At 54.5% G+C, this 22466-nt stretch overlaps 1 protein-coding gene across 6 annotated transcripts in view; it reads right to left on the bottom strand.

Moving 5' to 3' along the window:
- RGS3 (regulator of G protein signaling 3) overlaps positions 1-22466 on the bottom strand; it is a 115395-nt gene that overhangs the window by 50936 nt on the left and 41993 nt on the right. For all 6 annotated transcript variants that reach the window (XM_057313694.1, XM_026513810.4, XM_057313699.1 and 3 more), the window contains 5 exons: positions 20808-21004; positions 18496-18579; positions 13271-13382; positions 7471-7514; positions 1276-1398 (listed from right to left, as the gene is read on the bottom strand). In XM_057313694.1, the coding sequence (XP_057169677.1) occupies positions 1276-1398; positions 7471-7514; positions 13271-13382; positions 18496-18579; positions 20808-21004 (560 nt within the window). The remainder of the gene's footprint in view (positions 1-1275; positions 1399-7470; positions 7515-13270; positions 13383-18495; positions 18580-20807; positions 21005-22466) is intronic.

The following is a 22466-nucleotide window of genomic DNA, read 5'->3' as shown; positions in this document are numbered from 1 at the left end:
AGCGAGGAGCTGGGGCAGAGGGGGACAGCGCATCCCGGCCGCTGTGTTCCAGCTAGTGTCTATGGCGTCCCAGGAGCTGTGCCATAAACGGTGTGTGCACCATCTCTAACTCTCCCACCAACCCTTTGGAGGAGGAGCTGTTGCTCCCGGACGGGGATGCCAAAGCCAAGTAGTAGAGTGCCGTGCCCAGGGTCACACCGCCAGTCAGCGGTAGAGTGTGAGTGGAAGTCGGAGCTCTTCCCACTATTGCCCCCCTCATCAAAGTTACTCTTGTCTCCGGCTAGTATAAAGCAAAGTAACTTTCAAGTCTGAGATGACAGGGTCCTCGGACTGTTACTCCCTTCCTTAGGGAATAGCTGCGGAGCTGCTCCAGGTGAGGCTGCGCAGAGACCTCCTGCCCCCAGCAGGCCTGTCCCCGCAGCCCTCACCAACCCCCACCGCATGCCTGCCGAACGCACGGGGAAGAAGAAACGGGCCGGCAAGTTTACTGGCTGCCACTGGCTTCCATTCATCCTCTCCCCCTGAGCCAGCAGACCAACCACTCCGATCCTTCTGCAGCCAACCAGACCAAATCCCCAAACGGCCAACACTTTCACCAAAGAGAAGCTACCGGCGTGACTCACAAATGGGAAATACAACTGTGCCCGGGGGCTGGCATCCGGCTGACAAAGGGGAAGGCCGTGATCTGACTCCCAACCCGTCCCCTCCACAGACACTGACCCAGCTTAGGGGCGCCCATCCCAGGTCAGCCTCAGCTGGGAGGCTCTAATCTTCCCTGACGCTCCAGCTGGCTGGCCCCCAGTCCCCAGCAAACTCCGCTTGGCTCCCCTCTGCTGTGGCCTGCCTCTCACTAGAACAGCTTCCGCCGCGGACATCTCCTCCCAACAGTGCCGGCCCTCGGACGATGTTAAACACCAGTGTGCTACCCTGGGCACGACCTATCCCAAGGCAGAGGGGGGCTACCTGCCAGGCAGCAGCAGCCGGCCAACCCGAACTGGACCTGGCCAGAGGCAAAGCACCGAGCAGAGCCGAGAAGTGCTGGCCATGCTCCCTTAGGCTCCGTCACTCTACTGAGCCACACAAAACCCACGCAGTAAACCCCATGAGATGCCAAGGGGGAGAGACACTCAAGCACGGGCCTCCCTGCCAAGACTTGTTGCTCAGATCCAAGTCCTAAGCTGGAGCTGGCCCCAAACTCAGTTCGGAGGCTTGAGGGTCCGGGCTGGCGGAGAGGAAGCCAGGCATCCAGGGCTGCGGCCGCAGCGAGGCCCTTACCTTGCTCTCCGGGGGTGAAGCCGCCAGCTGTTGCTGCTTAGCGATGTTCTCCGACAGGCACCAGCACACTCTCTTCTTCTGCTCCTGTGAGTGCGCTTCCAAAGTGAATAAGCACTCTGCCTTCTGACGTCAGGGAAAACAGAGGAAAGGATGGTCAGGGCTGCTCCCTGGTTCAGGGGGCTCCCAGACCCAAGCCCATCCCTGGGCTCCAGAGGGTGAGGCTGCAGCAGGGAGGGGAGGGCCCGCTAAAAGCCACAAATGCACACTAATCCCCAGTGACATCGAGGCAGCCAGAGGAGCAGGGAAGCTGGTTTGGGGGCCAGCTGGCGAGCGAGTGGCGTGCCCGCGGGTTGGGGGGAAGGGTGGGAGGCGTTAGTTCCCAACACAGTGGAGGCCTGTGGAGAGCCATAGGACAGAAATGGTGAGGTCACCCCCGGGGACAGGCAGCACAAGGCAGCAGCTGGGGGAGCACATGGGGAACCCAGAGGGCCAAGGTCTCCAGCCCTCTGATGCTCTGTGGAGCCAGGACCCCTCCTCCCACTCACAGAACCCCCTTCCCCCGACCTTGGCACAGGATCTGATCACAAGGCCAAGGTTAGATGGGCAATTGGACAGACATACCAAGAGAACTCAAACAGAAACTCAGGTCCCTTCAGAAAGTCTTTGGCGGGCATAGGCACGTGGCCCCCTACAGCCACACTAGTGCGTGGCACAGGAGCTGGGTCCGACCCGGGGCTGCTCAGCTCAGCAGAGTGCAAGGACAGACTCTAGACAGCACTAGCACTGCTGTCATTTCCATCCCGCTTTGCCACCCAACCTTGTCAAGTGCAGTCTCGTCTCCCCAACTAGACTAGAAAATCCTTCCAGGAAGGCCTTTTCCCCATCTCGGCCCAGCACAGTACTTGGCAAGTAATGGCCTCGGTAAGCTCTGGCTCCCGGAGGGACTTCCGGGATGAGGTCAAAGCCAGGCCAGCTTTGGCATAATATCAGGGCGCTGCTGAGACCCAGAGAGGCGGCCCCGGGGAGTTGGAACGTGCTGGGAGGAGGGGCGGAGATGGAGGGGGGAGGTAGAGCACGCCCAGGGCTATCATCCACTCTAGAACACTCTGGTCAGGGGACTGCAGGCTCTTTCCGACTCCGCTGGAATTTGATTATAACCTCACAGGGCTACGATTACATGAGCTCAGCCAGGGAGCTGAGAGCATGAGCTGGATGGCTTGGAACAGAGAAAAAGACAGTGTTTCTATGCGGTCCTTCCTCGTTTTGCAGTTGGACAGGCCTGGCTTGAATCCCAGCAGCATGTGGGCAAAGGCCTGAACGATAAAGGCCAGCAAGGCAAGTGTTTGGGAGAAACTGTTCCAGGCAGAAGGAAGAGCACATGCGAGGGCTCTGCGCTGGGATGGCCACCAGCATCATCGACTAGCATGTGGGGACATTCTCTATTCTGCCATCCCCTCCAGCCTTCAGGGATGCCACCCTTCAGGGCAGGGCCAGCTCCCATGCTAAGTGTTCCCAGGGTGCCAGCCACTCCTCTCCTGCCCCAAAGTGCTCAGAAGCCAATTTCCTAAAAGCATCAGAGGAGAGAAGGAAGAAATTGCCTCCCCTTGGCTTCAGGGAACTGGGCGGATGGGTGGAGGCAATCCTCCCACTTAACAACAGATTCCCTCCACTTCTCAGAACCCCCAGCCCGCTGCAGGGGAAGGACAGTCTTGGCAAAAAAGACCCCAGATTCCCCGGAGGGAAGCCAGCTAGGGCAAGGAGCTGAGCAGAGGGCCCTATGCTCCCTGTCTCATCATGTACCCTTGCCAGGTGAGGGAGAGGCAAGGACCATGACCCCTTCCAGCTTGGAAAGGCCATTTCTCCACAAAGCTGGCCCTGCCTCTACCGAGCTCTTTAGGCTTCAGCAAATCCCTAATCTCCCAGAGCCAAACCTCCTCTTCTCTTTCTGTGCCGAAGCAGGAATTCGGCCTTAGTAACGATTCATTTTATCTAATTATCCATTTTAAAGAGCACTTTCCCATCCGTGCTCTTGTTTTGATGTTAACAATTCCATGAAGAGGTAGGGAGGGCTTAGATGGTTACTCCCAATGCAAGGAGGGGGGAAACCGAGGCTCCGAGTGGGTAAGGGCATCCTCCAGCTCTTACTGCCAGTGAGCAGTGTAAAGAAGACTCAAGGCCTTGCAGAAACACCTGTTGAGATTTCATCCCCCAAACCCGGGAGGCCCCCTCGGAGGCTGCTGGGCCACCGTTGCTGGCTAACGGGAATGCTCCCCCTTGCAGACTGCGCCCTAAGCAACCAGAGCACGAAAGCTTTGGAAGAGCTCTGTCAGCCAGCGGCTCTCTGAGCAGCTGCGGAGCTCACTCGAACCTTCTGTACCACTCTACACTGCTCTGAGCTCTAGGATGGTGGCCCCTTCCCACAGAAGTACAGGAAAGCCTCTCCTCACAGTGAGAGGGCTGCCCACGTCCTCATCTTGAGACCTCCCCCCCCCAACATATCATACCCCACACAGTGCTAAGCACTTTACCAGTGGGGTCTCGGTACTTCTTCCAACAACCTCGCAAGGTAGAAGCTGCGATTATCTCCATATTACTGACACCCACATGAACCACTTCCTCTCCCCTGCCCTGTGGATAATCTCTTTTTAGAAAATCATATTCCTCTCTGCCTGGGACAGTGACTGTATGACCTGTCTCAACAGTAGGATTCAGGGCTGAGTCTCTGGCTCTGAGAGTTTGAAGCTGAAAGCCCCATAATGCTAGGGAATCCAGAAGCCTCTGAGCTACCAAAGACTTAAACCCGGCCAGGCACAGGGTCAGTGGTTGGCTGTCTTAGATGGGCAAACATTTTGGGGAGGTCCTTGCTCCCCAGGCTCCTTTCCAGGAGCTTTGGAGGCTGGTCTGGCAAAGACAGAGAGCACAGAACCCACTCCCTCCAGGGAAGGTGGACTCTTATCTGCATACATCTGTCCAAATCAGGGACCCCATTACCTGCCTGGCTGCCCTGCATATGAACGGTCTCCCTTAATCCCCTACGTGATCTAACTCACTGGTTTCAATGCCATTGCACACTGTGCCCTCACATACCAGGATCCAGGGTCAAGGCTATAAGCAGCCTTGAAGGCATCCTCACGTAACTCACCCAGAGACAGGGCCTCCTGGTGGGGCAGCACTGGGCCTGGACCTCTGCATTCAAACATAAGCATCCTCATATCCAACCAGAAACCCGGGTCCTCCTGGCTTCTTGAAAATCCCCATCTTGCCTTGCCTCCTTGTTCTCGAATTAGTATTATCTTCGTAGGAACTAAAACCCCCTCTGCTACTCTTTGTTCACTTGCCTTGACAAACCTCTCCTTCCATTCTAATGACCTGATGCTACAGGTAGGAAGGAAAAGCACAGCCACTAACTATTTTTCAGACGAGAACACTGGGGCTTAGAGAGGCCAAGTCAGCGGCCCCAGGAGACCTCAGGAAAGGAGAGTCAAAGTCTGTCTTCTGCCTCCTCCAGAGCCTATAATCTTACCACATTTGTATAACTCTGTATGTACATTACAAGGAACATGAGATATTCCTCTTAGCTTTCTTTTTAAAAGGTCAATAAATCATTGGTGATGTCTCTAATGGAGAATAAATGAATATGAAAAGCTCTCCCCCCGTGATGAAGCTGACAATAATAATAATTCCCATTTATGGAGCACTCGCCGTGTGCCAGGCTCTGTGCTAAGTGCTTTGGTCAGGGTATCTTATTGAATCTCATTTAATCATTACGGCAGCCCTGCCAGGTAGGCCCCATCAGCCTTGTTTCAGAGAGGAGAATGTGACTTGCCCAGATCACTCAGTTTGGAAATGGCAGAGCAGAGATTCATGTCTAGGTCTTCCTAACCCCAAAGCGCAGACTCTTCAATGAATGGAGTGCACGATCAGATTCTAAGACAATGCTCCTTTACCAACATGCCCTTTGTCCCAGTGACCCCGGTGCTCTCGAGCCAGGAGAAAGCTGCCTCTGTTCCCTGGATTTGCAGCAGCTGAGGGATACCTGTCCAGGAGAACAGAAACTCCAGGGCCGAGGACGACTTAGGACAATCCCACCCAGGACCTACGGCTGGGGAACACCCAAAGCTGGGGCTGCCCACGCAACTGAGGCTTTCTGAATGCAGTGGAAAAATCCCTCAAACTCCTGACTCTCTTGCCCCAGTTTCTTTTCTGGGTGCCACCTGCGTGATAGACAATGAAGATGTGCCACTTGTCAGAAAGTCCTGTGAAGATGTGAGTTTGGGGTTCCCCGTGGGATCCAAGACCATCATGTCGAGCCTCCGCAGGGCTACAGGGCACGCTAGGCACCCTGGCTTCCCGTTACAGATGTGGCTCTCCCCACAGTCTCTTAGGAGAAAAGAGAGGCCTCTGGCTGCCTGTGAGCTCCCATCTCCCAGCTCCTCTGGGTCAGAACTCCTGGCACTTTAACTGAAATAAAAGGCCTGGATCAATATCCCTTCAGCAATCTTTGGAGAGCTGGGAGGTCACAGCTCCCTGGAAGCCGATAAGCAGAAGTGCTTTTCTCTGGGCCAAACAAACCAGCCTGGCAGGAAGCTCTCTTGGCATTAAAGAATCTGGAGCTTCATCTCAGGCCCTGCCAGAGAGAACTAGAAGCTGGAGGGGCAAGGCTGAGGGGCCAATGCTCTGGCTTTCCCCAGCCTCATTCACAGGTACTAGGCTGTTTGCAGGGCTCTGTGGAATTGAATCCCCACTGGCTCAGAAGGGCCTCCGTAGGCTGCTTTCTGGGCCTGGTGGAGGTGTGCCGACACGGGGGAAGACATCCAATGCCTTCCCAGCCCTCAGGTCGCCATTCTAGGCAGTCAAGGTCCCCAGCTCAGCTCCGACAATGTCTGCTGCCCTTTGGAACCTTCTGCCTTCCCATGAAGCTAACTGGTCAACTCTGTCTTCTCCCCCTGGTGACTGTTCCCCCAAGGGGACTCTCTCGAAGGCCTGCACTTCTTTTCATAGCCAGCAACCAAAGGAATGATTTTCAATTACAAGCGACATACATGCTCCTTCTCAAAAGGGTATATTCCTCTTAGCTGGCTAGTGAAGACCATGCCCTACCCAGAGCGTCTTGTCCCAGAAGACTGGCTGGTTCCCAGGCCTATTAGGAGGGGCACATTAAGCAGAAGCAGAGGACAGGAACGGGTCTAATGAATCCTTGCTTAGAATACATACTGCCCCTGCTCCTATGAGCAGAGACACGAGACTGGAAACAGAGAATCTGCTGAAAATTTAAGCTCAGTGGCTCTCAACTTTTTCATCGCCACAGACTTCTGTGATCAAACCCCTGGTCTGATGATACCGACTCTCCCAAACTGTATCAAGCAGTAAGTTGTCTGCCTGATTTTGCTTGGCAAAGGCATAGCACTGCCCATATGTGCTTCTGATCGACCGAGATAACCAGGGATACCAGTCACACTGAGTTGCATCACTCTAGCCCCAAACACACTTCATGTTTTCTTCAGCCTGTGTTTGCTGGACCAGGTAAAGGTGCAATTACCTGCAGGCCCTTTAAAACTCTGACAACATTCTGTAGGAGGGGTCGTGGGTGGTACTTCCTGGAAAAAGAGGAAGAAGGAGGCAGGCACAAGAATCAGAGCAATCTCAGGAAGAAAGGCTACCGACCAAGTAAATGAGGTGATGCACGGCTTTCAGGCCACACTCTCACTATGATCCCTGCAGGTGCTGGAGACCAGGGGGTCCCGTCCTTCTGTCCTCTCTAGGCACTGCTTTTTTTTTTTTTAAGATTGTATTTATTTATTTGATAGAAAGAGAGAGAGAGCGAGTGCGCACAAGCAAGGGGAGCGGCAGGCAGAGGGAGAAGCAGCCTCCCTGCTGAGCAGGGAGTCCGACGCAGGGCTCTATCCCAGGACCCCAGGATCATGACCTGAGCCAAAGGCAGACACTTCACCAACTGAACCACCCAGGCACCCCCATTCTAGGCACTTCTGTGCCCACCGCCCCTCCACACAGAGGTGAGAGGCACTGAGGCAGGGACTGCTGTCCCCATCCTACAGGGCAAGAACCCTGCCCAGGACCACAGTATAAGGTGCTGGGGAGCCTGGCCCGAGAGCCCTGGACTAGACCCAGACCAATGTCTTCCCACTAGCACCAGGCCACAGAGCTCTCTCCTCAGATCCAGAGGCAAGGACTCACCTCTGCCAGATACAGCACACAGAATTTCAGGTCGTCTGAAGAACCTTGGAGGGAAGAAAAAGTAAGACTTGTGTTAGAGTTGGCTCCAGAGTCTGAGCAGCTGGCCCAGCACCGCCAGCCGCCTGGCCCAAGAGCCTGTATGTGGTACCTCCTGGAAAAAGAGAAGAAAGGGGCAGGCGCAGGTGACAGGGAAATCTCTGGAGGAAAGCCCACATAGTAGCTAAGCAGATGGAGACCCAGCAGTAAGGCGTTGGCCTGTGGGTCAGCGTCACTCAAGGAACGCTGTGGTCCCACCCCCAGGGCAGGTAGCCAGGGGCACCTCTGGGCATTGAACGGCCAGGGGTAGGGAGCTGTCATCCATCTCAAGAGGCCTCCATCCTTCCATGCTCCCTGCCATGAAGGACACAGAGGGACATGGAGGCAGCACGCATTTGGGTTTTCCTTTAAATGCTCCCAACTGCCTTTGCCATTTTGAAGTTCAACAAGGAGCCACCTACTTGCTGGACAGACCTAGGAAATGTGTGGGCTGTGCAGCAAGATTCCCCAGTCATGGGCTGGATGTCGCCCACAGATGGCTTTCCAGCCCAGACCACACCAAGACACCCCTTGGTGTGTCTCCCTAGAGCCCTGGTCTCGAATCCCAAATTCACCCATTCTCCACCTCTCCACCTGGGAGGCGACTGGGAGGGAGCAGCAGGCTCCCCGCTCCTCCAACATCCCTCCCCACTGGGCTTCATTCTTCTGGGCACAGAGCAGGGATGGTTAGTAATTTCCTGAATTTCAAGCAGTTGACCTCACGGGGCAGGTAGTCCTTTTCGAGAGAAACAACCACACCACCTGTAGAAAACCACACACACTTACTGTGCCACATGCCGTCTGTACATAAGCTCAACCCTTGCAACAAACCCTGGGACGCAGGGGCTATTATCGTCCATGATTCAGGTGAGGAAACTGGGACTCAACACATATTGGAATCAAAGAAATTGTCCAATAAACCAAAATGTTGTTGCAAAGTAAAGGTGACAAAGTAACACAGACAGTGGGTCAAGCCAATTCCTAAGAAAAGTCGGGAGTGAAGGCACTCTTGTGGGTGAAGGTCAGGCCTCCCCTGAAGCAAGCATGGGGGCAGATGCCTGGGCAAAACGAGGGCCAGGGGTGCCAGCAAGAGCCAGAGAAAAATAAGCCCATAGTGGGGCCTTCTCTGTGGACTTAGAAGAAATCCTTCTACTTCTTCCCACCTACAGGAGGGTTGGGAGGGAGAGGGCCCCACCTACAAAGTCCATCATGTTTGAGAAACTGCTTTTCTGGAAGCTTCTGCCAACTCCTTGCCTCGCAAGGGGAGGTGGTTTCTTTGTTTAAGAAGACATACTGGATGTCTCCTTGACTTTCCAGAAGCAGATCTTAGTGCCAAGGGAGAAACAAAAAGATCTATGCAAGAAAATAACAGCAGTGGGGGTTTTAGAAGCTGGCAGTGAGAGAAAAGAAGGCTCTAGAAGGGAGGGGAAAGCCAAGGAGAGGGGAGCCTCAGGGAGACAGGAAGCCGAGGTTGGGGGAAACTCAGCCTACGACATATTCCCAATGGCGAGGGGTGGTTGACGATTGCTTGACAGCTTTCCTGGGCTGTGACACCCCCTGCCACCATTCACCCGCATTACCCCAAACCTCCCCTGAAATCTGCTCCACATCACGGCCTTGTGCTGGTAGCATTGTGAGAGAAGGACAGAATGGGGGCAGTGCTCAGCATGGCTCAGAGCCTCATGAAGAGACAGCAAGCGTCGGGAGCCCTGGGTGCCAGGAAGGAGCCACAGCTGCGGAAAAGCAGGCTGCAAGGTGTCTGACACAGGCGAGCAACCTCTCCCCATCAGAAAACCTTCCAGGGCATCAGACGGGGCTCTGGGCTTTCCAGAGCGTGGAAATGGGGGGTGAGTATAAAGGGACATGGAGGCAGCACACATTTGGGTTTTCCATCCGACACTCTAACTGCCTTCACCATTTTGAAATTCCACAGGAAGTCACTGGCTCCTGGGTGAATCCTGCTTCCTACCAAGGACTGTGGGCCGTGCACAGAGAGTCCCCGAGGCCCAGAAGTGGCTTCCCCACTCCAAGCCTGAGCCTCTGTCATCTTCCCAGAGCCTGCTCTCTCCAGCCTGGTCTGAGGTCCCAAATTGAACCATTGGCCAAGGCTTCCCTATGTTGGGTGACAAGCCAGGAGGCGTGTTGTTTCCATTTTCCAGTTGCAGAAACTGAGACCCAGGGAGAAAAAACAACTTGTAAAGGCATGCAGTGAGTGAGGGGCAGAGCTGAGATTTGAACCCAGGACAGCTGCCTCTAAAGCCCGTGTTCTGACCACTGTGTCACACTTTTGCTCCCCACCCACTGCCCCACACTGGCTTACTCGTCTGCATGCCGCCAGACTTCGCACTCCCACTCCAGAGGCGGGAACATGTCTCTCCCTCTGCTATCACCCTGGCAGCCAGCACTCAGGTGGGCTCTGAGGATGTGCTCAGTAAATGTCAACTGACTCAATTTAAGTCCAAGCATTCCATCAGCGGGGACCTAAGGCACTGAGTTTCCAAGACTAGGCACCTGGCTCCCTGGGGTGGATGGAGAGCCCAAGAATCAGCTGGACATTTCCATGCCATCCTGAGAGACCAGAGCAAGCCAGGAAGACACCCTGTGGGCGGGATGCCGGCCGCCTGGGAGGGAGAAACACAAAGACCAGCAAAGCCAGTGGGCGGCAGAGACAGGAAGAGGCCACAATGGGCCCCGGACGACCGGAGATGTCCCAATTGTTAGCGCGAGCTCTCCGCCCGTTCCCATTACGCTGCTGTTCAGACCCACTGAAGCTGGGGGGATGCTGGGCAGGAGGGGAGCCAGCAAGGTTTAAGTGGCCACCACCCGCTGGGAGCCGTGGAGAGGGGTGCTTCCAGCCCCCAAGCTGGGCAGTGCTTCTAGTCTCCTTCTAGTCAGTCTTGCATTCATTCAGCCAACGAACATTCACTGGGCACCCACGATGTTCTGTGCCTCAAGCTAGGCCCTGGGAGGATGCTTGGCCGGCAGAGCTAAGCTCCATTCAGGCAAGTCACACATGGGAGTCATCGGTCCCTGGGTGGGGTAGATTCTCCCGGGCCAGAGAAAAGCCCTTGCCAGCCCCAGCCTGCAGGAAATGTTGGGTGTGCTCCTCATCCCCATTTTCTTTGCCCCAAACTGAACTTTCCACACATGCTGACTTGAAAGGGACACACCTGGGAGGCACGAGCAACATTCATCAGAGACCACTGTGCCAACAGAAGCTCCAGCGGAGGCCCCACATGGATCTCTTAAAAGCCTCACTCAGGCCCTCGCTGCTGTGGCAAGGTGTCTGTGGGTACCAGAGAGACGGGCCAGAAGTCGGGCACCAGGACTCGGGACACTGGGTCAGCTCCAACTCTGATTGCAGGAGAAGGGGACACAGGACCCACAAGGCTGTCTCAGGGGAATGGAGGCAGGGGAGGAGGCAAGGGCTCTACTGAAGCCTAGAGAAAAATCTAAGGGATAGGACATGCACCTGTGTGCTCAGTGTCACTGAGCCATGTCATTGGGGAGCCATGTTTGCTCTTGCTGGCTGACACTGCTGGGGAAGGGCAAGATGACACGTCTGCAACAAACCATTGGCACCAAACTGTCCCAGCAAGTCCAGGACACATGCACACTCGCATCACACACCCCCACACTCAATCCAAGCCAGTGACCCCCACATTCAATCCAAGCCAGTAGGCTCAGATGGCTGTGGTCATCTCTCCTGAGGAGCACTGGCCTTGGCCACCCTCAGCCCACCATCTGCAGGGAGAGGATGTGGTCTCCAGCTCAAGGAAGCCATACCTGCACAAAGCTGTTGCTCATATGAGCTCAGCATCTGGAAGGTTTCTCTGCAACACCTCAGGCCCCACACCACCCACTCTGACCAGCTGCCACCCAATGGAAGACGGAGCTCACACACACTCTCACTTCAAGGCTTGGGTCTGAGGGCTCCAGGAGGGGAAGAGCCAACCAATTCCCAGCCGAGCCCCTGACCACACCCCAAGGGGTGGAGGTAGGACATTTGGGCACTGTCCAGCACCTCACAGCAACCTCAGGGTCCGTGTGGGGATGCCAGGGCTGGGAAAGAACATAGAGGGCTGGCCCAACCCATCTTTCACAGCCCAAGACACCAGAGCCCAGAAAAGGAAGAGGGCCAGCTGAAGTCACACTGCACGTTGGCAGCAAAGCCGAGCCCAGAACCCAAACTCCCAGCTACTACCCTCAGCTCTTCCACTGACCTCTTCTCTCCCACGCCAACCTCCCCCGGCAAAGCACAGCCAGTTTGAGCCCCTCTTCTTTCCCCTCCATCCTTCTAGCTGGGGGCTGAGCAGTTGAGGGACCTGGGCATGTGGCCCCTGACCTGAGTGATGGAGCACGGTGAGCACAACGGAGTGAGGGCTTGGTTCTTAGAATCAGTGAGCGCATATTGCCGATCACCCCGCCCCTGCCTGGTCCTGACTGCCTGAGCTGGGGTGGGCAGGCCCACAGAGCAAGCGGCTACCCAGTGGGAGTACGTGTGTGAGTGTGCGTGCAGAGGGGTGGCAGGGACGGGAGAATGGGGCTGCGGGGGAAGCTGCATCTGAGGGAAACCAGGAGGGGCAGGGAAGCCCAGGGCAGAGTCTGCCCCCTCCCATGGGTACTGGGGAGCCAGGGTCAGAGCCGAACCTGCTTGGAGGGCTGCTCCCCGCCACCCCAAGGGAGGGGCCGGCCCCAAGAAAGGTGACTTGCTTTTTCCCCTCGGGGCCGCCCTGGTCAGTGGGCAGGAGAAAGTTCGAGGCGGAGAAGGAGAAGTTGTAAGTGACTTCCTGTGGGGCAGCTGGAACGGGGGTTCTCACACTCCCTGGGTTTCTAAGGAGGAAGAACAGCAGGGGCGCCCAACACACAGGAACATGGGACGGGTCCGCAAACAGGCAGGAAGTTTTCCTGGAGCAAAACCCGTCAAAACAGAATTCTTTCGCTGGGTAATATTTTCCTCTCTGCCCCTGTCGCCCGCGCTCAAACAGGTCTGTTGTTGTTTTCATAATCTGGGAGAGGAAATCGAGCCCCTTCCAGCAGAGACTCCAGGCGCCAAACCAAACCGCTCAACAGATACTCCCAGCTGGCTTTCCGTTCCCGAGTGGAGGAGGCACGGTGGAAAGTTTGCGGGAGACATTCGCTTCAGGCTCCCCCGTGCCCCTGCTCCTTGGGCTCTGGCCTGGGCCACGCAGCTGGGAGGAGAAGGAGCAGCGCTCTCATGTCCAGGATATGCATGGTGAGTGGGGTGGCAGCTGGCGGGCGCTGGGCACCTGGCGTGGGCCGGCCCCCGGCATGGGACCTTACTAATTCTGCACAACCACCTACCGGGAGCCCCACTTACACGTGAGCAAACAGGCTCAAAGAGGTTGAGTAGAACGTGCCCAAGATCACAGGCCGTGAGGGGCAGGGCCAAGACTGAAACACAGGTCTGTCTGAGCCCAAAGCTCTTCCTGCTCCACTCCACCACCTCCCTGAAATGTGTCTGGAATAGAAACCTCCCAGCAAAGCTCAGGGCGTACAGCCTAGAATGGGATGCCAGTGTCCAAGAGCCTCGCGGCCCCGGGGCAGGACTTGACCCGACCGCACATGCTCAGGTGCCCCACCGATGGCTGGCAGCCCGGCCGCTGGAGGGGCAGAATCCAAACTGGGCGTCCATGCTGCCCGGAGTAGGGGGACTCAGGGCAAGGAGGCGGGAGTCCAGGGCACCTCTGGAGCGCACACTTACCTTCCTGTAGCTTCACACTCTGGAGGTAGAGGGGGTTCCTCAGGACATTACAGCGGCCCGGCTCATCTTCCTTGGTGAAGAGCAGCAGGTCCGAGTAGGCAAAGAGTGTCACCTGCACCACGACAGGGCACACTGAACTGGCTGCTCTGCTGTCCCAGGGCCCGGGAGCCACCACCTCCCTGGGGGGTCCTCGTCATCTCGAACGAGGATCAGACTCTCAGTGTGGCCTCTGCCAAGGACAGAGACACGATCTGCAATCAGCACTTCCCCCTTTGCTCTAGAGTTTTCTACACCTCTACTCTTTATCACAGAGGGCGGAAGGCGGGTGGATAGGACAAAATCCGACCCTCACTTTCCATGGCAGATGGCCTGCAGGCCTTGCCACAGCCCATCCCCCACCAGGCCATCTTTCTGACTACACGCCCCTGGAATCTTCAACCGAGCGCCGCTGGCTTGGCGCCACCCCCGAGCTGCAGGATGCTGGCACATTTGCTTGTATTCTCCTCTAAGCATCTGGCAGAAAGAGCACTGCCCTTGGAGTCAGAAGCCATGAGACTCCCCACCAAGGAGCCATGAACATTTGGTTGGGGTCCCCGAACCCTCAGCTTCACTTTTCTCGTCTGTACGGACGGGGGAGCGTCCCTGCCCAGGTCCCTCGCAGGCTTCTTTCACAAGCCCTGTGTAGACTGTGAATTGAAGCATTGGGTAGGATAATTTTAACTGCGTTAACGCATAATCGGTCCGAGAAAAAGCCAGTTACTTAACGCTCCAGAACAGACATGTATGTAACTTTTATCTCTTTTATGCACTAGCTGCTCCAAAAATAAAAGGAGAACTCTATTTTTAGACATTATAGGTAAACCAACAGGCATGCTCAGCATAGCTTCACGCTAAAAAAACTCCACTTGATCCCATAACGCCACCAAAGATTACACTGTTCTCTGTTTTGTAAACCCTGCAGTGGCCTTTAGTTAAAAGCAATAAAAGCCAACTTTAGATTCTCCAAAGAAAGCAAAATGCTATTAATTCTGTGACCTTCCCTTGGAGGTGTCCAAACCTGACACTTCACCTCTTCTGAGGTAAGAAGAGTCAGCCAGAGGGCTCAGTGTGCACCCCCGAAGGCCACAGCGAGTACGTGCGGGGTGGGTGCTGAAGTTTCCAAAGGGAACATGGTGACATTTAGCTCTCCGGCTGTGAAAGACGACCCAACAACTTCACCGCTAATGCTCTACGTACAAGGATATATTAATAAGAAGCTATAAGGATGCTCTCAACAGCACCGTCGTGATAAAAAAAGAAAAGAACACAGATGTCCATCAAGAGAGGATGGATAAATACATTATTCTATCTTCATAGGGTAGAATTTTATGCAACTATTAAAAGAATAAAGTAAAGCTTTGTGGACAGAAACGCGGGCAGAAATCCGCCCATGTAGTGTCCACGTTACACTAGGTAAGCCAAAGAGTGCAACGTGCAAAAATGCCTACGGCTGAATCCAGTTTTGTAAAATAAAACTGTAAATGTATACATTTTTGAAATGTCTAAGATACCACACTCTTCATGCCGGGGAGTAGAATTCCTACATTTCTGTTTAATTTGCATTGTATGACAAGAGAGTCTATTACTTTTGTGATTTAAAAATATATAAACAGTTTTCAAAGCCCCCCTCCCCCGGCTTCTTGAGCACAGAGCAAACAGAGAGGTCTGAGGGAAGCTGGGCCACAGAGACAATAGGGGTGTCCTTGAGCAAGAGGCTCTCAGGGGCTCTAGCTCTCCCATGGGAACCAAACACGAAAGCTCTAGAACCATGGGCTGGGAGGCATCCAGGCAGTGACTCTCTCCAGACCCCTTCCAAAACACCTGACCCAACACCACCTAAAAGAAGCCCCCATCTGTTAAGTTCTTTCTTTCTGCTCAATGGATTCTTACTCGTAAATAACATCACTGCCTTCATTTATAGATGGGGACCCTGCATCTCAGAGAGGTTAAGTGACCTGTCCAAGGCCACACAGCCAGGGACCACCACCCAGATCTGGCTGATCCTAAAGCTCTCATATGGAGAGGGAGCAAGATGCCTACAGCCGTCCTGCCCTTGAATGTGAAAGAATCCAAGCAGGAGCCAAAACAGAAAAGCAAAGGACACCCATAGTGAAACTAAGGGAAGGGAAGAAAATAATTGAAGAGTTGAGAAGGATCTCAGGGGTTGATTCTCTAAGCAAACCTGCAGGCTTTCCCACCCAAAAGAAATCTGGCAGTCACCTCCAGACCCACAGGGAAGCTGGCAGGGGAAGGGTCAGAGGAAGGCAGTCTGTCAGGAACCTAAAATGTCAAAAAATGTCCCAGGCTCAAAGAGAGCTAGGTGAACAGCAACTGGGGGAGAACCATGGGCAAGGTGAGAAAAGCTCCAGGACACCATTCTGGCCCCAATTGCCAGAGCTGAGAATGTAGTCTAGACAGGAAGTGATTAAGGCATGAATGAAGAATTTCCCCAAGGGTCTGGTCAGGGAAAGGACAGAGCTGGCACACAGCTGGAGGCAGGCCAGAGGGGCAAGTGTGCCAGCGGAGGGCAGGTGGGCCCCTCTCCCATGTCACCAGTGTCCTGCTGGCCTTCCTCCAGAAGGAGCCGTAGCAGCCCACAGTGGAGTGATGCCCATCTCCATGGCCCAGTTACCTGCCGCCTTCCACAACAGGCCATGGGAGCCACCAGGTGTCTTCCCCACACCAGCTCCAAGGACACATCTGCTTTCCCAAAGAGTCAAGGGTTGAGAGATTGCTTGGTTAGGAAATCCTTACAACTTGGACGTTCACTTCTCCCAAGTAGCCCTAACCCAGCTTTCTCTGAAGATCTTGCCTGAAGGCAGAGTTTCCAGAAAAGACCTTGGTGCCTTAGTTAATGGTAAACTCAGTGAGTCAGTGCATAAAGTAAGGGTGTGCCGATCTTGTGCCCCATAGTTCCCCTGTGACCTTGAGTGCAGGGCCTGGCTACATGGTAGATACTCGACAGCTATTGTTTGAACGCGTAAGTGAGGCTACGCCATAATGCTGAGTCGATCTCGGGGCACGTTACTCAAGTGTGGGACTTCTGGGAGGGAGTATGATGGGGGGCAGCCCAGCGTGAGACTGCATCAGCTCACAGACAGTAGCCAACCGCAGCATGCTTGGAGAACCAATGGGAAGAACAAGGAGGGAACGTTCCAGGAATAAAGATTTCTGTTACAGGTAAGGGAGAACTTTCGACAATTTAGCACTCTCCAGTAACAAAACCTGTGCCTGGAGGGGCTGCCTGTACAGATCAAAAACTGGCTGGAAAACCATCAGCTGGGAAGTTACAGAGAAGCAGTCAGACGGACAGCTTCGGAAGGCCCGACCAATACTGTGATTCTACAGACTTATCCAAGGCCCTGCTGCATTGGTTCGTGTTTTTGACCTGAAGGTACCAAGATCCATGTATTGGTTTCCTAACATATTTCATGAAAAAGAAATATATTTACTTCATCTCCAAATCACTTCTTGCAGTCTTCAAAGGGATCTCTTAGTTCTAAGTCTCCAAAGATCTACCAGACAAAGATTTTTTGGTCAGATTGTAAATATAACCAGGCTACTGCTCCAGTCCGTGCTTGCCAGTCTATTTCTCAGCAAACATGCCAGGGGCAGCATGGGATTGTGAAAGCAGCGCTGAACCAGAGACCCAACTGTTGATCCCGGCTCCGTCCCTAATGAGCCTTGAGACCCTTGGGTTCCAGTTAATCTCACTGGAGCCTCAGCTTCCTCATCTGTAGAATGGGGACAACCCGGCCTCTCACGAGGATGCCGCAGGAGCTAATTTAAGATTTACTATGTAAAATGCATGCACCATGAGAACACGCTGTAAGTGCTCAGTGTTTGGGCACCTCATGGTGAGAGGACAAGCAAAAGGGTAAATTGAGACAGACGTGTGTATTTCAGGATGGCTGCCATTTCTGCCTTCTTCTGGGTCTTGCGAATTTGTAGCCACCCCTCACTTTCTGACCCTTGGCCACCTGTCTTAGCTCCGCCACACACTTGCTCACCAAGCAGGGCTCCGAGCGACTTCTTGTTCCTAAAACGCAAACCCCGCTCACCAAGATGAAGTTTTATTCTCTCAGAGGCAACTCAGAAGATACGCCAAGGTTCCTAAGAAAGCTCCTCGAGAGGAAGTCCAGAAATACAGTGAGCAATACCAGGGTGGTAGAAATAAGCACACAGTCTCCCCAGGGAGAAAGAGAGGACGTTCATTTGGAACATACGAGTTCTGGTCCCCTCGTTGAGAAAAAACAAAAGCAGCCTCCTGCTTAGCCACAGTCACACATAAGGTCCCAGAATGCTGAGGCTGAACGCGCCCTGGGGATCAGCTACCCTCAGCGGCCTCAAATACACACACCACCACTGGCTCAGATGAGAACGCCGAGGAACGACGGGGAAGTCACGAGTGAGCCCGCGGCGGAGTGAGAGCGGGCTCTCTGCTTCCTGCCGCCAGGTTTCCTGATCATTCCACTGCTCCCAAGCTGCCACTCAGCTCAGCCAAGCCCCACGGCGGGCCTGATCAGCAGCAAGCCCCCAGATAGGCCAGTCAGATCCCAGGGCTCCGACTTCTGTGCCAAGTAGATTTCACAGGCCTGAGCCAGCTCTGGGGATTGTGTGGGCGAGGGAAATTCCCCCAGTTCGAGATAAGCAGAGGCCAGCTCCCAGGCAGAACGGCGTGATCTCCACACCCAGGCCTCCGTCGGCAGAGCAGCAGAGCGAGAGCCCAGAAGAAATCACAGACTTAGCCCTCAGAAGAGGATTTGGGGATTTGGGTTAATACAGACCCAGAAAACCTGAGTAACTGATGCTACTTCAAAAATTCTCTTTGGCTAATAGCTCCAATCTCCTTACCTACAAAGTCATTCAACACAGCCGGGGTGAATTGCCACCTCTCCTCCTTCTTAGAGGAAGTTGGGATAAACCATGGGATGTCTTGCAGGGCTGGGAATACTTTCTAACCATCGAAGATGGACTAACCAGCTTTGAAAGGTGGTGAGTTCCCCATCACTGGAAATGCACAAGAAGAAGCTGGGAAGCCATTTGGTAAGGAGGGGGATGGAAGGGGAAAGAGGTGGAAGACTTCAGGATTTTTCAACCCTGAGACCGTACAATTCTAAGACCATGAGGAAGAGAAAAGTTAGGAGCCTGGAGGATGCTGGTGAAGCCACATGTGTAAGCCTTACCTCGACAGCCTTGTTCCTCCCCTCGTACAGCAGCAGCTCCTCAGACAACAGGAGAGTCCGGGCAGGGTTACAGAGATCTAAAGGCTGAAAACAGCGGGCAGTTCAGAGAGGCCCGGTGGAGATGGGCTGTGGGGGCAGGCAGCTGCCAGAGCCAGCCACAGAGAACCCTCTCGACCGGCTGAGAGAAGCCTCCAGCCACCTCCCCCCGCGGAGCCCACACGCCCCCTCACACACAGGTGGAAACAGAAAGACAGATGCTCTTGTCCTGGGCGGAACTGTTGCTGCCACCTTCCCCACCAAGCCCCACTGTAAGAGCCATGCTCCGGCAGGAAGTCCAACCACACATTTAGGTGCTCACGGTCCTCCCCCGAGCTCCCCAGCTCTGCTGGGCTCCGGGGGCCCTCCCAGCCCTGACTCTCCTCCATCTGTCCCATTCAGACCTCACGGGGAAAGTCCCTGCTGCCAGGTCCTAGATCCTGAGAGCCTCATGCCAGATTTGGTCACTTTGGTCCCTTCAGAGCCAGGCCGGTCCCTGCTCTACGTGCATAACATGCTTGAGTAAAAGGACTCCTTCCCAGCGAGCAGTCCCCAAGGACCGATTCTCACCCACCCCATCATCCTGCCTTGCCCCTGCTCAGGAGTCCCTGCCCCCAACCCAGCCCAGAGAAAGCTCCCTAAGATCTTATGCTGGGTGAATGCATATTTAGAACGTGGCTTCTAGGCACCCAACACCAAGCAAGGAGCTGGAAGAAAGATAATGGAGCAAATGTCCACTACACACAACCACCTGGATGGATCTCAGGAAGAACGTGAGGCCAAAGAAGCAAGGCCCCAGAAGGGGCCAAACAAAACATGTTCTCCAGGAAAGCACACAGAGGTGGTCAAAGTAAAGGGAAGCAAGGAAAAGACCATCAGGGTGTCGGGCTCGTGGGTAGGCCCCGGGGTGGGGAGAGGGGTGGGGAGGAGGAGGAGGGCGCTGGGATCAGGAGGAAACATGCGCCCTCTGGAGTGGCAGCCACGGCCTACGGCTTTATCTCAGGGGACACCCGCTTTATGACCATTGGTTCAACTGTACATTTGTTAGGCCGTTTTGGGTTTATGTACTTTGCAATTTAAACGTTGTTATAACTTTCTGAAAACAAACTTTCGTTTTCTGTAAAGATTTTAAAAGGAAAATGAAAAATAACCCCGATGGATGCCAAGAGTTTCGTGGTCCCGTCCTGAGAAAGAGAAGAGACCAAAAGAAACGCAGGAGTTGTCCAGCGAGACGAATGTCACCCGCCAGGAGTGCATGGAGAGGGAAGGCGTGGTCAGAAATGAAGCCCCTGGGACCGTGTCTCCTCTATGTTGCTGATGACAGGACCAACTAACACAGTCTTTCTGGAAAGCCATTTGTCAATATATAGAGAGAGCCTTTGACATGTTTATGACCCATGACCTTGTCGTGTCACTTGCAGGGCTCTCTTCCAAGGAAAACAATCAAAGGGGCAATTCATGCACAAGGATTTTCATCACAGAGTTGTTTGCAATAGCAAAGGAAGGAGACAGAAGTGTATCTGAACAGAGAGCTAGTTAAATAAATACATGTCCGTGAGCTAGAGCAGCGTGCGGCCGCTACAAATCAAAGGCTCAAAGAGTATTTCGTGTCGTAGGGAACTCTCCTGCTGCAACTTTTATTTTAAAAAGGCAGAAGGATAGAAAACATACGGGAGGAGCTGTTTGGTTTTCCTTCTGAAGCGTGTACATGCACACAGAAGAGACACCTATACGTTCACACCGAGGGCGTCTGGGGCGTGGAAGACATAGAGGTTTGGAAATGAGGAGGAAGAAAAGGAAGAAGCAGAGGAAGAAGTAGGAGAGGGGGATGGAAATGAGTCTCGGGCCACCAGCTAAAACTGGCCAGACACGTTTGCTAAGACCAAGGAGATGCCAGACTTCAAGGCTCTCCTTCGGTCATTTCCAAACAACAAACCAGTGGGTGAGCCAGGAAACAGAAGCCTCAGCGAGCAGGCGCGTGGCAAGGCCAACAAGGGGCTGTAGTGTGCCTGCCCTGTCCCCAGAGAAAGGGAAAACTGGGAAAGGGGGCGGGGAGAAGGCCCCTCGTTGCTGGGCTTCCCTGTCCCCACTCTCCTGGTCCTCCCCCTGGAAACCTCAGCTCCTTCAGTATAAGCCCCAGAAGCCTGAGCCCCTGAAGCCATTTCTTTCCCCAAAGGGGACCCTTCTGGAACGAGGCACCCTCCCTGACCCTGCGGTGAGGGCCCCTCCTCTTTCTCATCTCCCAAGGGAGCCTTTGGGGCCAGCCACTAGCTCACCTGAACAAAGACCGGGAACACCAGGACCTTGGGGGCCAGGGTGACGTAGGTGCCATAGCTTGAGTGTGGGGTGTGCGGCCTCATGACCGGGCAGTTCTGGTAGTTGCCATGGCCTTTCATGGTCTGCACTGTCTTCATCAGCCGGGACTTCTTCCCCAGGCCTGTGTAGGACTTCCCTTTACTGGGACTACCTGATTCTGTGGAACAGAAATGGGGGACCATGAGGCATTTCCATGCAAAGGCATCCCCTCTGCAGAGATGGAGAACACAGACGTGGCCAGTCAGTCACCACGTACTAAGTATATGCTACATGCCGGACCCTGTGAAAGGTACTGAACACAGAGGGAGGCCTCCGAAGGGTCTCAGGCCACAGGGAAATCCCTCATACTCTCATGCGAGTTACTGACCCATACAGAAGCAACTCTGGGACTCAGAGGGAGCCGGGAACCACCAGCTAGGACAGAGGCAGCAGACCCCCTCTCGTGCCCAGAGCCCGAGTCACACCTATCAGTCTGACCTCATCCTTTTCAAAATCAGGAAGTCTCTCATATTTGAGAAATCAGAAGATCTGACCTCACCGGACCCGCACTCCCACATAGAACCACCGGTCAGCTGGACAGCCCTGGGTGTCGGACATGCCGCACCAGCCCCATGGCTCCCTCTGCATGCCCAGCACAGCTCACCTGTTCCCTCACCTCCCACGTCCCATGGACAGAGGGACTGGAGGTCTGCTGGTAGCAGAGACAGTGGGCTTTTCTAGGCTGTACCGGAGCCTGCCCTCCATTAACCATGGGAGCTGGGGTGGCCTGGCTCACCTCCGTCAGTCTAAAGTAAGGAGTGGCACCTGCTGGCCCAGTTCTCGGGAAAGAACACCAGCTCTGAGGCCGGATGGCTGTGCCCAGATCCTACTCATCTGCTTACTAGCTTGGTGACCTTCAGCCACTCACCTCCCCCCTTTAGAGCCCTGGTTTCCTCAACGGCAGGAACAGTACTGAGTTGAGTGGGTTGCTGTGAGGATTCAATGGGATGCCCCAAGGAAAGCCCTAGAACAATGCCTGGGACCTGGTACGTGCACAACAAAGGTTAGCTGCTAACGTATCGTGCCTCTTGTTGTTGTGGTTCCTCTACTTGGAACAGCAAGTTAATTAGGTGCCCCGTAGACTCTGAAAATCCTAGGCTTCACTCACATTATTCTAATCAGAAAGAGGAGAGAAAGAGAAACACTTCAGGGAAGAGAGCAGCCGGCTGCACAGCAAGGGTTCCTCTTTAAGGGGACACTGCTGGACTGGACATGCACCCCCACACTGAACAAGAGGTAGCACGCAGGTCTCTATTGGGTCCGGTCCTTTGCTCCTGGGCAAAGGAGCAAAACACAGAGTAGCTGAAAAGTCAGGGATTCTTCGGTGCAAGCCGGTAGGAGGCCAAGTGCATCGCATTCAGGCTCAGCAAATACCTGGGCCGCCTCTGGGGGGGCTCCTGCTGCCTGGTGAGCAACTGACCCAGATGCCTGGCCCACGTCCCAGGACCTAGGCATCCTTCTACCACCCCCAGGTCCCGGCAGCCAGGGGCTGAACAGGTGGTCCGAGCCTAGCTACATCGCGGGGAAGCTCCCCGCCAACGCGAGGTCCCCGGCCTCAGAGGAAAAACTCAGCTCAGAAG

This window comes from Ursus arctos, unplaced genomic scaffold (genome assembly GCF_023065955.2).
Source record: "Ursus arctos isolate Adak ecotype North America unplaced genomic scaffold, UrsArc2.0 scaffold_18, whole genome shotgun sequence".
NCBI lineage: Eukaryota > Metazoa > Chordata > Mammalia > Carnivora > Ursidae > Ursus > Ursus arctos.
Note: the sequence above shows the minus strand (reverse complement) of the source record. Positions and strands in the feature narration are given on the sequence as shown.